Source organism: Yarrowia lipolytica, chromosome 1B, assembly GCF_001761485.1.
Source record: "Yarrowia lipolytica chromosome 1B, complete sequence".
NCBI classification, from domain to species: domain Eukaryota; kingdom Fungi; phylum Ascomycota; class Dipodascomycetes; order Dipodascales; genus Yarrowia; species Yarrowia lipolytica.
In genome coordinates, this window is record NC_090771.1 from 2099578 (window position 1) to 2115725 (window position 16148).

Sequence of the window (16148 nt, forward strand, 5' to 3'; positions counted from 1 at the left end):
GGCTTAAATAATCCATATTCACAAATAAATCCATGAATCGACTATTATTACTTCTCTTGCCTCTCTCTGCCTTCTTTGGTCTGTTATCAGCAGCTCCTGTTCCCTCAGTTATCCATCCCCGTAACATGGTCAAAGTTTGCAAGCGACCTCCCTTGCTGAGCATCTTTAATGAGAAAGTCCTTGAAACGTACAAATTACTCAAGGAGAAGCTGCCGAACTACAACGATCCTGTGGGAGACCGGCTGGAGAGAATGAACGAACTCCTTCACTCACGAGGTATTGTGGAAGAGGAATACAGAGTTGGATTGAGTACAGACAACCCTGCGGATGACGAGTGTCCATTTGGCTCCAAAAACTTGTTCTACAAGATCAGATCTTGACACAGTTGTGATTTAAATGTATTTTTATGACATTTGTGAAAATATTATTAGAAAATTCAACAGAAATTGAAAACCAACCCATGATCCCATTCAGGAGGCATTATAGTAACACAGTAAGTTTACAGTACATACTGTACTCTGAGCTCCGTATTACTGTAAAAGTACGAGTACAGTACTGTACGATATGAGTAGTAGCTACAATAGCTTTACATCACTCAGAATAGGGTGAGTTGAGACTACAGTATGTACACATACCGTACGTATTCGTGGCTAGAGAATCGAAGAGCTCCGTGTCACGTAACGCATACAATAATACTCCCAACTCCATCTGTAGGCATCGGGATAACACTCTGTAGGCTCCGTAAGAATCATCAGACTTGCACTACTTGTAGCGTTGCTCAAGCCTATTTATTATTCACCAGAAAAAAATACACCACAGGTTTCCTCCTGTCCTCTTCCAACTTTATCCAAACTTTAATTAGATCACACGTTAATATCCGCCATCCACACCCGCTTTAACCACCGACCACGACACCATGGACTACATCATTTCGGCGCCAGGCAAAGTGATTCTATTTGGTGAACATGCCGCTGTGTTTGGTAAGCCTGCGATTGCAGCAGCCATCGACTTGCGAACATACCTGCTTGTCGAAACCACAACATCCGACACCCCGACAGTCACGTTGGAGTTTCCAGACATCCACTTGAACTTCAAGGTCCAGGTGGACAAGCTGGCATCTCTCACAGCCCAGACCAAGGCCGACCATCTCAATTGGTCGACTCCCAAAACTCTGGATAAGCACATTTTCGACAGCTTGTCTAGCTTGGCGCTTCTGGAAGAACCTGGGCTCACTAAGGTCCAGCAGGCCGCTGTTGTGTCGTTCTTGTACCTCTACATCCACCTATGTCCCCCTTCTGTGTGCGAAGATTCATCAAACTGGGTAGTTCGATCAACGCTGCCTATCGGCGCGGGCCTGGGCTCTTCCGCATCCATTTGTGTCTGTTTGGCTGCAGGTCTTCTGGTTCTCAACGGCCAGCTGAGCATTGACCAGGCAAGAGATTTCAAGTCCCTGACCGAGAAGCAGCTGTCTCTGGTGGACGACTGGTCCTTCGTCGGTGAAATGTGCATTCACGGCAACCCGTCGGGCATCGACAATGCTGTGGCTACTCAGGGAGGTGCTCTGTTGTTCCAGCGACCTAACAACCGAGTCCCTCTTGTTGACATTCCCGAGATGAAGCTGCTGCTTACCAATACGAAGCATCCTCGATCTACCGCAGACCTGGTTGGTGGAGTCGGAGTTCTCACTAAAGAGTTTGGCTCCATCATGGATCCCATCATGACTTCAGTAGGCGAGATTTCCAACCAGGCCATGGAGATCATTTCTAGAGGCAAGAAGATGGTGGACCAGTCTAACCTTGAGATTGAGCAGGGTATCTTGCCTCAACCCACCTCTGAGGATGCCTGCAACGTGATGGAAGATGGAGCTACTCTTCAAAAGTTGAGAGATATCGGTTCGGAAATGCAGCATCTAGTGAGAATCAATCACGGCCTGCTTATCGCTATGGGTGTTTCCCACCCGAAGCTCGAAATCATTCGAACTGCCTCCATTGTCCACAACCTGGGTGAGACCAAGCTCACTGGTGCTGGAGGAGGAGGTTGCGCCATCACTCTAGTCACTTCTAAAGACAAGACTGCGACCCAGCTGGAGGAAAATGTCATTGCTTTCACAGAGGAGATGGCTACCCATGGCTTCGAGGTGCACGAGACTACTATTGGTGCCAGAGGAGTTGGTATGTGCATTGACCATCCCTCTCTCAAGACTGTTGAAGCCTTCAAGAAGGTGGAGCGGGCGGATCTCAAAAACATCGGTCCCTGGACCCATTAGTATTTAATTTTAATGAGTGAACTAATCATATCCAACAGCTTTTCGTGCTTGTGTATGTGCATTCCCCTGCACTAATGGCCATGCGGTATTGTACTAAATTAGGCCAATACAGCCCCCACAGAACTACGAGTGAATGTAAAGTAGTCACGCCCGTTACAACTAGCTTTAATCTATCTAAATATCTACATATACATTTACATGCCTCGGTTGAACCAAAGTCTGTTCTCGGGCAGCTTCTGGAACTCGGGCTCCAGCTTTTTGGTGGAAATGAATCGCTTCTGGGGAAAGATTGCCAGAGCAAAAGGCAGAGCTGAGAAGGACACAAGGGAGATAAGACCCAGGTTAACGGCAGCCTCGGTGAATTTTCCGCGTGTTCGCATGAACTTGGTCTTCTGCAGCTTGACCAGAATGAGAGGAGGAACGGCCATGACGGGAGCAGCGTTAATAACTCGAGACAAAGCGGTCTCTCCGACTGCGTAGAAGGCAGCCTTCTTAGAGTCTCCAACTTTCTCGTTGTTCTCGGGGTTATAGACAGCAATACCTCGTCGCAGCTCCTCACTTCGCATAAGGAAGACGTTGACAACACCGGCCGAGACAACAGCAGCGAAGGGCACCAGTCGTCCGAGCACAAGTCGGACGGAAGGAGAAACCTTGAGTCGAGGAACCAGAGCATTAAGACCCAGTGCGACCGAACAAGAGGCGGTGACGGCCATGAAGTAAGATGTGATGAGCTGCTTGGTGGTCAGAGGGGTACTCTTGTTGGCGTTGGCAGTGTTGACGGCCACGTTGAGCGACTGATTAGCAATCTGCCAGAACAGGGTTCCAGCAGTTCCTAGGTTAGGGGTCAGCATACCCACAGTGACCACCAGGTTAGACAGAACGTAGGAAGACATTCGGAAGGGTAGCATGACGGGCTCTCCGTTATCAGGGTGAAGAGTGGAGTCCAGAACTCTTTTGGCGGTCCACAGAGTGGGAGTCATAGGCCCATCTCCATTCTTCCATTCAGCAATCAGCTTCTTGGCCCGGTTGATATCCGAAGGAGTGTTGAGCAGCATTCGAGGGTCTGAGACCTCGGCGCAGTGCTTGACTCGACCCCAGTAGGTGTCAAGGTCATACGCCGAGTCGGGCAAGGATCTGTTTCCGGGAACTGAGGAAGCCATGTTGGGTGTTTGGAGAGTGGATACAGGTTTACTCCTCTGATCCAGCTTTCGATAACTCAAATTTCAAATTTCAAAGTTCGACATTAATTAACTTCGGCTATTGGGTCGCCAGCTGCATGGACGAACCCTGAGCGACAATTGGATATGTCCGGGGACAGATGTCGATTGCCAATGGGCTTGTTTCTGGCAGCAATCGAACAATTTTAAACAAAATTTGAGCCTTGAATACATTCTGGGATGTCGAAGCACGTCTCCACACCTCCTTCTTAGAAATGTCATATTCGAAGCTGTATATACATGGGGTGCAGATGAGGAGTAACTTACATTGAGTCATTGCAAAAAAATTGTGGCTGGAGACACAACAGAGATGTCTTTGTGTAGGTCCCATGGATAAATTACTGACTAAAAACTAATCAATTGGTGGGCATAGTGCGGCTACTTGTCCTGGTGGAAACCAAGAGATACCTGCCTGGGCCTAGCTACAGGTCGCATCATACAGCGCGAGCAACAGAGTTCCGATGTAGAATACAATCGTCATTATGATTACCATTAGCTGGTGCGGGAATATCTCTAGACTAATGTCATTATTCTGGTGGTATCCAGTCGTACTTGTATGTACTGTAGTAAGTTTCTTGCTCTCCAGAATTACAAATCGACCATTCCCAGCAATCGAAACAGTTGCCATCTGAGACGGTAGCCTCTTGTAGCACCTACTGTTCCAGATCGCTGTACTCGTACCAAGAAGAAACCCTTCCTAATGTCATGTCTCCTCCTATAGTACTCGTCCCCCAATAAATATCACCCCGGTGGTATATGTAACCCTGTCACAACCACTCATCACTCCTTCTTCTTCCTCAAAACATTAGCAATAGTATAGTCCCCATCGTGAGACACAGAAACGACAAACTCCTCGTGGTCCATAAGTCTGTAGCCGGGGTTACTAATCAAGCGCCGTCCCGTGACCTCATCTACACCTCTGCACCACTCTTTGAACTCAAACAGCTTCTGGTCCTGCCTGTCCAACGTCTTGAACAGGGCCTCTTTGGTGGAAAATGTGGATGCCACAAATTGCACGTGATCAGGGTATTTGGTCATGCGGGTAATCTCCGACGGATGCAGAATTTTGCGCACAAACCGTTCTCGTGTCTTTCCAGCCAGGATATGGCCTATTCGAGCTGTGCGCAAAATATCTACTCCTATAGATGTCATGTGGTAGAGGAAGAGTTGCATTAGATGCTATTGTAATGTAAATACATTACAGTAACTGGTACATACTGTACAGGGTACACACGTATGTACAGTACTACAGCACATATGTACCGAAGCCCAAAACTACAATATATTTGTTTGAATCATTTATGGGAGATAAAACTGCTTGTAGTGCTCTGAGTGAAGAAGCAGTTGTGGTGTTGAACCGAGTGCCTGGTAGTAGATCAGAACCAAGCGCGGTCAATAAGCAATATGCAAGGATGTTCAAGATCACGTGAATCATGAAATGCAGGGTGTTCACATAGACGTGAAATGCAAATGCAAAAAGTGCCCACAAGAGACGAGGCTTGTGGGATGCGAAATGTTCACAGGAAGAACGAGATGTTGGAAGCTACCCTGCGAAATGCTGTGTGGGAGGTTTCTACCACCCAATGAAATAAGGCGAGGCCACTGTCACTAGCTGTTGCCCTGGTGTGATCATACTGTGAGAGTGTGATGCAGAATGGAGTGGGAACAGCAGGGATTTATATATTTTTTGAACCAACTAAGCAACTCAAGTGTAAGGAGTCATTTCAGACATTGCGTGAGGGGTAAGTTCGAGTCTCCATGTGGGGCAGCCTGCAGGACAAAATGGACGCCAGCTTACACAATGTGGCAGTTTCCACTCCTCCATGTAATTGCAACCAGTACCTACAAGTGCGATATCATACAGTAGATCAGGGGACGTCCTGTGTTAGGCCATAGTGATTGGGTTAGGATGTAGAAAGTAGACACGATACAGTGTACAAGTGCACGTACCGTATGTACAGTACATACTGTAGTATGTAGCGTACTGTGGCTACTGTAGCTGTTCATGGGGCAAAAAGTAATGTGGAAGAAAACAGGAACAGCTGTGTATAACCTACAGTATGTGGGGTACTGTACATACTGGTAACATTATTCGCAATTTTATACGGGATAAAGTCGGATGAAGCCGTTAGATGAAACACAGACCAACAGGATATTATTGAGCCACATTTGTATGTTATCTCCACTTGATTTTATCCACTGGAAAGTGACTGGTCTACGAATACCATGCTTGTACATGTTCGGTGGAGCACCGCAAAGTTTTGTGTGATACTCGCTGTACGTAATTGACAAGAAACCCAGTTTGGAGGTATCGTAGCTATTACCCCATTCAGCCTCCCCTACTTGTATCACACACACACACACACACACACACACATGAGTGCATCTACAGTAGCAAAGTCATACAACATTGGTGCATCTATTAGTCACTATATTTATTCCCACTCAACAGTAGCAGGGGGCTTGGAGGTGATGTCGTAAACCACTCGGGCGACACCGGGGACCTCGTTGACGATTCGTCGGGCCACTGTCTTGAGGAAGTTAGCATCGAAAATGTACCAGTCAGCTGTCATGAAGTCAACAGTCTCGATAGCTCGCAGAGCAATGACCTGTTCGTAAGTTCGCTGGTCACCCATGACACCAACGGACTTGACGGGAAGGAGACAGGCAAAGGCCTGCGAGATCTCCTCGTAGATTCCAGCCTTCTTGATCTCCTCAATGTAGATGAAATCTGCCTTTCGGGCAATCTCGACCTGGGAGGGAGTGACCTCTCCAAGCACTCGGATAGCAATACCGGGACCGGGGAAGGGGTGTCGCCACACAAGGTCGTGAGGGATTCCCATAATCTCACCGAGCTTTCGGACCTCATCCTTGAACAGCTCTCGGAGGGGCTCGATAAGCTTGAGCTTCATGTTGTCGAGCAGACCTCCGACGTTGTGGTGGGTCTTGATGGTCTGGGAAGGGCCCTTGAAAGAGATGGACTCAATGACATCGGGGTATAGGGTTCCCTGGAGCAGGAACTCAATCTCACCAGCCTCAGGGTGAGTGGGCTGGATCTTAGCGGCCTCCTCCTCGAAGACCTCGATGAAGGTGTTGCCAATGATCTTTCGCTTCTTCTCAGGGTCGGTGACGCCCTTCAGCTTGCCGAGGAACAGATCGGCGGCATCGACAACATTGAGGTTGATGCCAAGACCCTCTCCGAGGGTCTTCTTGACGTTCTCACACTCGTTGAGTCGCATGACACCGTTGTCGACGAGGATGGCGTGGAATCGGTCTCCAATGGCCTCCTTCATGAGCTTGGCACCAACAGTAGAGTCAACACCTCCGGAAACGGCACCAATTACCTCGGCGTGGGGGCCAACAAGGTCTCGGATTCGCTGGATCTCAGTGTCGACGAAGTTCTCCATGGACCACTTCTGGGCGGCGCCACAGATGTCGACGGCGAAGTTCTGCAGAAGCTGCTTACCCTTGGTGGTGTGAGTTACCTCGGGGTGGAACTGGATACCCCAGATCTTCTCGGAGGTGTGAGCAATACCGGCGTAAGGGGAGTTGTCGGAGGTAGCAACGACTTCGTAGCCAGTGGGCAGAGCGTTGAGCTTGTCACCGTGAGACATCCAGACCTGGAAGTTGTCAATGCCGTGGAACAGAGGATCGGAGGGCTTTTCGACGTGAATGGTGGCGTGGCCGAACTCCTTCTTCTCACCAGCGTGGACACCCTTACCGTTGATCCAGGCAAGCTCCTGCATACCATAACAGATACCGAGGATGGGGACACCAAGGTCAAAAACGGCATGGTCGACGTGAGGAGAACCCTCAGCGTAGACAGAGTAGGGGCCTCCAGACAGAATGACGCCCTTGGGCTTCCAGGGAAGCTCGGCAATCTTCTGTGTGCAGGGGAGCATCTCGGCGTAGACGTTGAACTCTCGCAGACGCCGGGTGATGAGATGCGAGTACTGGGAGCCGAAATCGAGCACCAGAATGGTGTCGAACATGGAGGGGATGTTCACTGGGGCGGGCATTATGAGAGTTGGGTGTGCTCCAGTAGGATGTGGTAGGAAGAGCGTTGGGTATTTAAAAAATTCCAATAGAACAGAGTTGTATGCACGAACCGAAAAAATACTTTATCGACCAGAGCTTAATTTCGATGTTAGGGTTGGGGGTACGGAAAGGTTGTACTTGTGCCTGTAGAGGGCTTGGAAGAGTGGTGATGTTCGATAATGTGAGATGATTGAGACTTGGTATGCTACTTGATGTGGTTTTCCTGGTTGGTTTTGTTTCTTTTGAATCACAATTATTCACTTTCGCCACACAAGACAGTCTCTTAATCGGTATCTGACTCATTAACAATCACCATCCGACTCATCAACATTCACCGTAGTCAGTCACATCGGAGTTCACAACGGTGATAGCCTTGGAAGTGCCTGTGATGCTGTCGGGTACTGGTGCTGTAATCAGATACGTATCTGTCAATCATTTGCTCTTTGGAGGTGGAATTCCATAATTTACTTCATTAGCTGTTTTGTGAGCTGTGGATTATCCTGCTCATCGCTAGAGTTCCATGTCGTTATGATAGTAACTGTCCGTTGGAAGATTTACAAGTACAAGTAATCATCCTTGTAGTACATTAATAGTCATGGGTGAACCATGCAACGATTGTAAGAAGCTGTATCACTAAAAAAGGAGTGCACTTGTATTTGTAAGTTCTTCAATTATCGAGAGTTTGTAGTACACTGGTACTTTCAGTAAAAACATGTAGAGCTAGTTGACTACGCTGTGCTCATCATGTCTGTTGAGATGGTGCGTGTTGTCCATTCAGAACCCCGTTACGTAATATAAAGCACCTCGAAACTTGATCTGAGACTGTAATATCCACCTGAACCATCTTTATCGTGGCTACAGTATGTACTACTCATCTCTCAGGCTTATCAGTCTACAAGTAGTACACCGTGGACACCGACCACACCGTTGCCCTGGCTAATGAATCTGCGTGTTGCATGCATTTTCCTGTAGGCACGAGACCTGAGTCGAATAATGCACGGGTATCAGATGCGCTATAGCAGTGCCATATATGTCATCCATTGGGGGTGATTCGTGAGTTCCAATATCCCAAATCAGAGTCTCAGGCGCCACCCCTATCATTCCTTGATAAGTCTCAGGGAACATCGGGGATCCACTTCTGCTTCCGTAGAGTTTAAGCTGGAGTGAAAAAAGCATGCACCCGCCGAATTTTCGAGACTTCGAGACAATAGAGATGAACTCTGTTAGCCGCACAACTGGCTGTCAAACACAGAGACGTGAGATCAGCAAGCAGTTTTTGTTAATAAGCATTTAAGGTGGGGCAATCAGGTCACTGATCACGTGATTTAGCTCTCAAAGAATGATTCTGTCATATGTTCTGTGCTGGAGGCGGCATTGCTCACTTCCTGTATGTTTGTTGGGTTCCTGAGTAGTTGTGCAAAGATACAACTTGACAGTAATATATTATATTATATATGCTACACTGCCACTTGTTGTTACGGGTTCTCAGAATACCCTCTCCAATAATCCACATCTTTGCTTTTTTTCAGCAGTTTGCCTCACATGATCTCATACTACTCGTACGTACCCGTTCTGGTCGTGCTGTAGTGTACTTGTACACTACATGTACTTGTGGTTGTCCGTATATGGATATCCCAATTGTGAAGCTACATTACTGTACCCTCATACAACACATCACCCCATCCAAACTCTATTTCATACCGCATTCAGTCCACACAATAGTTTCATCACAGCTTAAAAGGAGCTCTGCAAGTGCTAGAAATACTCGTTACAACACTCCCTACACAACATGTCACACAACTTTGACGACCTAGAAATCATCCCACTGCGAGAGAGCGACCACGCGCTGGCCTCCATTGCATACACTGACGAGTACAAGCAGGCCACTGGCTTGCTACGTGCTCTGATGGAAAAGAACGAGAAGTCTTTACGAGGTCTTCAGGTCGCGTCTAATGTGATTGCCCAGAATCCAGCCCATTACACCGTATGGGCATACCGTATCGACACGCTGAAATCATTTGCTGCTGACGTCAAGGCAGGTGCTGCAGATAAAGACGAAAAGCTGGCAGCACTGCAACACGAGCTGCGCTGGGTAGATGACATCGCCATGGCATGCCCCAAGAACTACCAGATCTGGCCTCACCGTCAACAGCTGCTTGAACTATTCGAGGTTAACCCTGATCTGCTGGGAGAGGAGCTGACTCTGGACAGAGAGATTGAACTCATTGACTACATGCTGTCTGACGACTCCAAGAACCACCATGTGTGGTCGTATCGACAATGGCTAGTGACACGGTTCCCCACACTTGTCAACCTCGATTCAGAACTGGCCACCACATCCATCATGATCCAGGAGGACTGCAGAAACAACTCCGCTTGGAACCACCGGTTCTTCTTATTCAAGCTCAAAAACGACAACAAACAGGAGTGGACTACAAAGCCGTCTTTCCAGGAGGAGGTTGAGTTCGTCGCAAATACCATCGACAAAGCACCACAAAACCACTCCCCCTGGCTGTACATTGAGGGTCTCTACTCCCATTACAAGAAGGACATCAAGGATCTGCAGGAGCTGACTTTCAAGTACGCGTGCCTGCCTTCTGATCTGGGAGAAGATGAGGAGCCTCTGATCACCTCGTCGCATGCTCTGGATTTACTCGCCAAGATCTACCTCAAGGAGCAGGAGAAGTCAAAGGCTCTAGAGGCTCTCAATTTGCTCGAAGAAAAGTACGACCCCATTCGAAAGGGCTACTGGGCTTACCGGAAGAAACTTGTCGAGGCCTAGTCATTTCTCCTACGAGATAAATATATATGCATGAACATCTCACAGACATGGAACTTCAAATACCACTGTAGTGAACCCATACAAGCAAGAAAAAAAATCGACCGTTGTAAGTCATATGACTAAAGCGGTCTATGTTGTAATGTCAATTGGTAAATACTTTATCATGCCACACTCCTTCTGTTCTATATCACTTAGATCCTACTTCTAAACCGACCATTGTGTGTGTCTCTGTAGAGCACAGTCTCTTGCCCTCCGCGTGAAACGCGCATGACGCCGTTCTTGAGTGAGACATGATACTGTTTCTGAGCATCTGAGCCCTTCCGCAGCGAGTACACCTCTCTGAGTCGCAAGTATGTGGCTGTCGAATCTATGCCGAGCCATGGGCTTCGAATTTGGTTCCATCCCCATCGTCTGCTCTCGTAGTTCCATCGATCTCCGAGAATATCACCCTGGAAAAACGTTGTATCATTAATGTATCCGGACAGGGTGCTGGAAGCTGGATCCACCACTGAAATGTGAATTTTCATGGCAGTGCCTGTGAAAGTGGCTGTAGTCATTGTGACAGGCGACAAGTGCTCATTGTCGTTTGTTCGCTAACTGTCAAAATAAAAATCGCTCCAACGCAATTACAAGGTTGCTAATTACTGTATTAGTACATACGGTTGGGTGATGGTGGTCATTTCTGACCGACTTTAAATCAGTAGCGTATGAATTCTTGAACAAGTATTGAGTGGTGTACTTGTATTGTGTTTATGTTGCTTTCTGAATGAATCCCAATAGTTCTATCTTTGATTTTCGAGTGTCCAGTTTGTGATTTCTGGTCCTTAGCTCAGCCTTAACCTCGGTACATCCTTGAACTTTCAAAGACTGTACATACTCGTTGAAGTATGGTATGGCCTCGTAGCACTCGGACGCCAAGCCTACAGTAATTTATTCACGCTTAACCAACTGAGATGAATAGATCTCGCGCCGGGTCAATTTGGTATCATTTATCTTCATGCAACCTGCTCAATTATGACAATCTATGTTCGTTGTCAGGGACAAAACGCATTTAAAGCCTCATAATATAACGCGTGACTCATGCATCCGACGGAATCCACTATTTTGGAAATACCATTCATCATAGCTTAGAAAACGGACACCAACAGTTACCCGATTTCTCAACTCTCTGGTTACAAGCTACCTATTCGTAATTAGTATACACAGAATCCAGATCCAATGTTAATGCATATTAAACCTTGATAAGCGATTACGTATAAGCGAAATGAAATTCATGTATGTTACAACGTGATTCCGAGCTGACATAAAATATCAACCAAACAGAAACACTAAGAATCCTACCTGACAGCATCTCCCTCACGGCATCATACTGTAGTGGCTTAGGTCACATGATATATCGACGAACATATTGGATGGAGTCTAACCATGAGTTAAAGGCGCTGATACTCGACACATTAGCAACTGGGTACACGCAGTTTTCCCACTATCCCCTGGCACCACGATACACTCTTTCACTTCAGACGCATTTTCGATGCTACCTCCAGAACTCATCGACAACCTTGCAGACTACTGTTCCCTAGGCTCCCTCTACTCTCTCAGCCAAACATCCACGGAGTGGAATACGGTTATCGATGACTCAGATTTCGAACGGCAACTGATCAAGAGATGTCCGTGGTACGAGCTGGAATATTCTCCCAGAAACTGCTGGAAGCACTGTGCAAAGATGTACATCTTACGGAACCCGGGGAACTGTGACTTGATTTCAGATTTTAGGTCGTTGAGCATCCAACCCAAATGGTCTGTTCCTTCGCAGTGGTCTGACTGTGTATATCCAGTTCACAAGGACAAAAGGCTTCCAGAAGATTTCTATGGCCTGAAAACCCCCGTTCGCAAGCAGTCCAAGTTTCGCATCCACAACCAAGGTGTTAGCTTCGGAAAGTACTACGTGAATTTGAGCGTTTCTGGCGAGAGACCTACGCCGGAGGACAATACCGGATGTGGAGCTGGTCTCATGATAAACATTCCCGAGTATTCAAATTCGCATGAGACAATGTACACCGCATCGGGGCCAATGGTTCAGGCAGTTGTCTTTTTCAACGGACAGAGGAGCCTGTTGGTGTACAAATACAAGGGGGAGGAGCGCCAGGCGGAGATTGATATCAGTCAATATGTGAATCTTACTGAACAGCGAGTTCTGCTTTATGTTTCTTTCCGAAATGTCTTTCTGGTCTCAAAGGTGTCCTCTGACGACGTCAAGACGTTTATGGTGAGCAACCATGAGCTGAAACTCATCAACACCCAGAAGAGAAGATACATTCCAACAGGCATAGTTTGTTACGATGGAATATTGTCTGAAATTCATTTTTGTGCACTTCTTGGGGGGATTGATGTTGTGGAAATGGATTCGGCCGAAGCTGACCCCAGCACTCCATTCAATCGAATGAAGACTGTAATTCAGGATTCGGTTCACAGCCGCTACGCTGTTTTGTATAAACAAACTGGCCTAATCTGTGGCATTCTAGATCTTGAAAAGAAGCAAAAAATGGACTTCTTCCTACGATCGAGCCTCGAAGAAGATTGGGCACATGGACATCTGGTTATGGCTGGTGTGTCCAAGGGCGAGGTCGGACTATGGGCCTTTTCCCATGCGTATATCAAAAGAGAGCTGGAGAAGGTCTCTTTAGAGAAGGTATAAATCTGGAACTGTTTACTAAGAACAACACGTGAGTGTACCAAGCCTGGCTGCTGGACAGCGTGTGGCATCCTATAGGAATCAGCTGGTATGTATCTCTCCTACCCGGCCTCCACCCTCGAGACTTGCTCATGGCTGACTTACGCATGCTGCAACTTACTCGCAGGGGCTGCTATTGATAGACCAGAGAATCAACTATTTTGGAAAGATAACTACCTGTGTGGTAATGAGTAATGCTGTACTAATTCAGTAATACCGCATGCAACAAGCAACGCCCCACATGTTGATACTTGTGTGCAGGTGTCAAGATTCGATCCATGAGATTAACTTTAGAAACATTATCCTAAGCACACATTTTAAGAGCAGCAAAAAAATATTTTACGGTATAGACATGTTGAGCTCAGGTTATTTTTATCTACGGATCAATTGCAACTACTGAAACCTATGCTGCACAATTCATCGCGATCTCAAACTCCATCTTTTGTCTGTCTATCTCATCTTGGTTATGCAGCCACTTGCGCTTCTGAAAAGTTTAATACCTTGACTAAAATATGGGGGCGATGGCTGTAAACTGTCAATAGTGAGCCTATGGATAGAATAGTAATACCTGAATTCCCAAAAAAAACCTAACAAACACCTCTAGTTTATCAATTTTGGTAATCCTTCATACGTACCGTAGCACCGAAGCACGCTGTACCAAAACTGCCTTACACCACAGGCAAACTCAATTCCGAGCTTGTCTCACACGTCTTGCTCCCTATCCTTTTACTAACGTTTGTGTCAGCAATCATTTCCAGTGGGTGGCAATCGAAAACTCACAAAAAACAGGTATATATATCTCTTGATGAACCCCATGTACCCCTATCAAGCACTACAGCTATCTCCACAACAATGCCTGCACCAGCAACCTACGCTACTGGCTTGACGCCCCTTCCCACCCCCGTCCCTAAGGTATCCAAGAACATCATGGAGCGATTCTCTCTGAAGGGAAAGGTTGCCTCTATCACCGGTTCTTCTTCTGGAATCGGATTCGCTGTTGCTGAGGCATTTGCCCAGGCTGGTGCCGATGTCGCGATCTGGTACAACTCCAAGCCTTCCGATGAGAAGGCTGAGTATCTGTCCAAGACATACGGAGTCCGATCTAAGGCTTACAAATGTGCTGTGACCAACGCCAAGCAGGTCGAGACCACTATCCAAACCATCGAAAAGGACTTTGGAAAGATTGACATCTTCATCGCCAACGCGGGTATCCCATGGACTGCTGGTCCAATGATCGATGTCCCTAACAACGAGGAGTGGGACAAGGTTGTTGACCTGGATCTCAACGGTGCCTATTATTGCGCCAAGTACGCCGGCCAGATCTTCAAGAAGCAGGGCTACGGCTCCTTCATCTTCACCGCCTCCATGTCTGGCCATATTGTCAATATCCCCCAGATGCAGGCCTGCTACAACGCAGCTAAGTGTGCTGTCCTCCATCTGTCCCGATCTCTGGCCGTGGAGTGGGCTGGATTCGCTCGATGTAATACAGTGTCCCCTGGTTACATGGCTACCGAGATTTCTGACTTCATCCCACGAGACACAAAGGAGAAGTGGTGGCAGCTCATCCCCATGGGCCGAGAGGGAGATCCTTCTGAGCTTGCTGGAGCCTATATTTACCTGGCTTCGGATGCCTCAACTTATACCACTGGTGCAGACATTCTGGTTGATGGCGGCTACTGTTGTCCTTGAGTAACAGAGTCCTATTGAAGTAGGGTTTCCTACAGTCATGTGTAACCGGCAATATATTGAGGATCACTATATAATCTATAAATAAGGTGTTAGTTTCTCGCTTCCTTGTTCTTCTAGAAGTCCAACTCAAACTTATCAGCATACTCTCGGAGCTGCGCAAAGGTGACGTTAGTGCCTCCGCAGACAATCACAATAACTGCGTCTTCGGGTCCGAGACCAGGCACAATATCTTTTAGTGTACCGTTGTAGATTGGAGCCAGCGCAGTTCCACAAGCAGCCTCAACAAGCACCTTGTGGTCGGCTACGAACTCGAGACAGGATGCCGCTGCCTCCCGGTCAGTCACCTTGACAGCTGTAGTGGGATGTTTCTTGGCCCATTCGATTGTCTCTCGAGTCACGTTCTGAGTAGCCAGCGAAGAAGCAATGGTGTGAGGTCGATCAAGGCAGACCTGGGAGCCTGTTGCCAGAGAGTCAAACAGGGTAGAGCAACCTTCAGTCTCGACTGCCACCAAAGGAATTTTCTGCCACTGCTTCTTTCCCGAGTTCTCAAAGCCGGTGCAGATTCCATTAAACAGCCCACCGCCGCCAACAGAACAAACCACAGCAGCGGGGTTGTAGTCAGGAAACAATGTCTCAGTCTGGACCACAATTTCATCAGCCACGGTAGCATTTCCAGTCCACACGAGGGGATCGTTGTAGGGATGGCAGTATACGGGCTTTTCGAGAGAAAGGTCGCATGCCGGAATAAGAATCTCCTTGAGGTACTTGTCTGCGTCAGCAATGTATTGGCCATAAGGAATAACTCGAGCGCCAGTCTTTTCAATTCGCTGGATCATTCCGGGGGGGGTCGAGAGAGGAACACAGACGGTGCAGAGCTGGTTGTATTTTTTGGCGGCGTATGCAGTGGCACAGCCAGCGTTTCCTCCAGAAGAAGAAAAGAAGTGCAGCTTGGTTGTGTTTGTGTCGGTGGGGGCATCCTCGGCGTTTCCAAAGTGAGTCTGGACGTGTTTGTAGACCAGGTGTCCAAGACCTCGAGACTTGAAGGAGCCAGAGGGCTGTGTAGTTTCGTATTTGAGAAGCACCTTACATCCTGCTAGCTGTGAGAGGTACAGAGACTCGATCAAAGGCGTCTGGATGTATGGAAGGGTGGTTTTAGGGATGGGGGAGGCTGCCGGAGAGGGTGGAGATGGGGGAGTAGAGGTTGTCATTGCACACGGAAGAACTCGTGGATTCAGGAGTTTTTAGGTGGAGTGTTTTGTTTGTGCTGTACAGTATCTGACAAGCCAGGAGTCGTTTGCTTGTATATAAAGGGTCTTCAGTTAGGTCAGCTGAGATAACAGAAGATGAGATAAGGATATGAGAACTGATGATGACGTACTTCTATGTTGGATGCACTGTATTGTAATGCAACAGCGTTGAGGCAGA

General features: G+C 47.5%; 10 protein-coding genes across 10 annotated transcripts; 5 read left to right on the plus strand and 5 right to left on the minus strand.

Annotated features, from left to right (window-relative positions):
* Positions 1 to 916: 916 nt before the first annotated feature.
* Positions 917 to 2266, plus strand: YALI1_B21004g (uncharacterized protein; the record flags this gene model as incomplete). The annotated part of the gene is made up of 1 exon (XM_500956.3): positions 917 to 2266. One exon carries the CDS (start codon positions 917 to 919, stop codon positions 2264 to 2266), a length of 1350 nt encoding a protein of 449 aa, XP_500956.1.
* Positions 2267 to 2460: 194 nt separating this feature from the next.
* Positions 2461 to 3426, minus strand: YALI1_B21030g (uncharacterized protein; the record flags this gene model as incomplete). The annotated part of the gene is made up of 1 exon (XM_500957.3): positions 2461 to 3426. One exon carries the CDS (start codon positions 3424 to 3426, stop codon positions 2461 to 2463), a length of 966 nt encoding a protein of 321 aa, XP_500957.1.
* Positions 3427 to 4263: 837 nt separating this feature from the next.
* Positions 4264 to 4635, minus strand: YALI1_B21042g (uncharacterized protein; the record flags this gene model as incomplete). Its single annotated transcript, XM_500958.3, has 1 exon — positions 4264 to 4635. The coding sequence occupies one exon, from the start codon at positions 4633 to 4635 to the stop codon at positions 4264 to 4266; it is 372 nt and encodes a 123-aa protein (XP_500958.3).
* A 149-nt stretch (positions 4636 to 4784) lies between these two features.
* On the plus strand, positions 4785 to 5070 carry YALI1_B21043g (uncharacterized protein; the record flags this gene model as incomplete). The annotated part of the gene is made up of 2 exons (XM_068282102.1): positions 4785 to 4897; positions 4941 to 5070. The coding sequence occupies 2 exons, from the start codon at positions 4785 to 4787 to the stop codon at positions 5068 to 5070; spliced, it is 243 nt and encodes an 80-aa protein (XP_068138203.1).
* Positions 5071 to 5918: 848 nt separating this feature from the next.
* On the minus strand, positions 5919 to 7502 carry YALI1_B21070g (uncharacterized protein; the record flags this gene model as incomplete). The annotated part of the gene is made up of 1 exon (XM_500959.3): positions 5919 to 7502. The coding sequence occupies one exon, from the start codon at positions 7500 to 7502 to the stop codon at positions 5919 to 5921; it is 1584 nt and encodes a 527-aa protein (XP_500959.3).
* Positions 7503 to 9310: 1808 nt separating this feature from the next.
* YALI1_B21088g (uncharacterized protein) lies at positions 9311 to 10303 on the plus strand (the record flags this gene model as incomplete). The annotated part of the gene is made up of 1 exon (XM_500960.1): positions 9311 to 10303. One exon carries the CDS (start codon positions 9311 to 9313, stop codon positions 10301 to 10303), a length of 993 nt encoding a protein of 330 aa, XP_500960.1.
* A 191-nt stretch (positions 10304 to 10494) lies between these two features.
* YALI1_B21104g (uncharacterized protein) lies at positions 10495 to 10860 on the minus strand (the record flags this gene model as incomplete). The annotated part of the gene is made up of 1 exon (XM_068282103.1): positions 10495 to 10860. The coding sequence occupies one exon, from the start codon at positions 10858 to 10860 to the stop codon at positions 10495 to 10497; it is 366 nt and encodes a 121-aa protein (XP_068138204.1).
* A 974-nt stretch (positions 10861 to 11834) lies between these two features.
* On the plus strand, positions 11835 to 12998 carry YALI1_B21114g (uncharacterized protein; the record flags this gene model as incomplete). Its single annotated transcript, XM_500962.3, has 1 exon — positions 11835 to 12998. One exon carries the CDS (start codon positions 11835 to 11837, stop codon positions 12996 to 12998), a length of 1164 nt encoding a protein of 387 aa, XP_500962.3.
* Positions 12999 to 13886: 888 nt separating this feature from the next.
* Positions 13887 to 14723, plus strand: YALI1_B21134g (uncharacterized protein; the record flags this gene model as incomplete). The annotated part of the gene is made up of 1 exon (XM_500963.1): positions 13887 to 14723. The coding sequence occupies one exon, from the start codon at positions 13887 to 13889 to the stop codon at positions 14721 to 14723; it is 837 nt and encodes a 278-aa protein (XP_500963.1).
* Positions 14724 to 14836: 113 nt separating this feature from the next.
* YALI1_B21155g (uncharacterized protein) lies at positions 14837 to 15931 on the minus strand (the record flags this gene model as incomplete). The annotated part of the gene is made up of 1 exon (XM_500964.3): positions 14837 to 15931. One exon carries the CDS (start codon positions 15929 to 15931, stop codon positions 14837 to 14839), a length of 1095 nt encoding a protein of 364 aa, XP_500964.3.
* Positions 15932 to 16148: the final 217 nt, after the last annotated feature.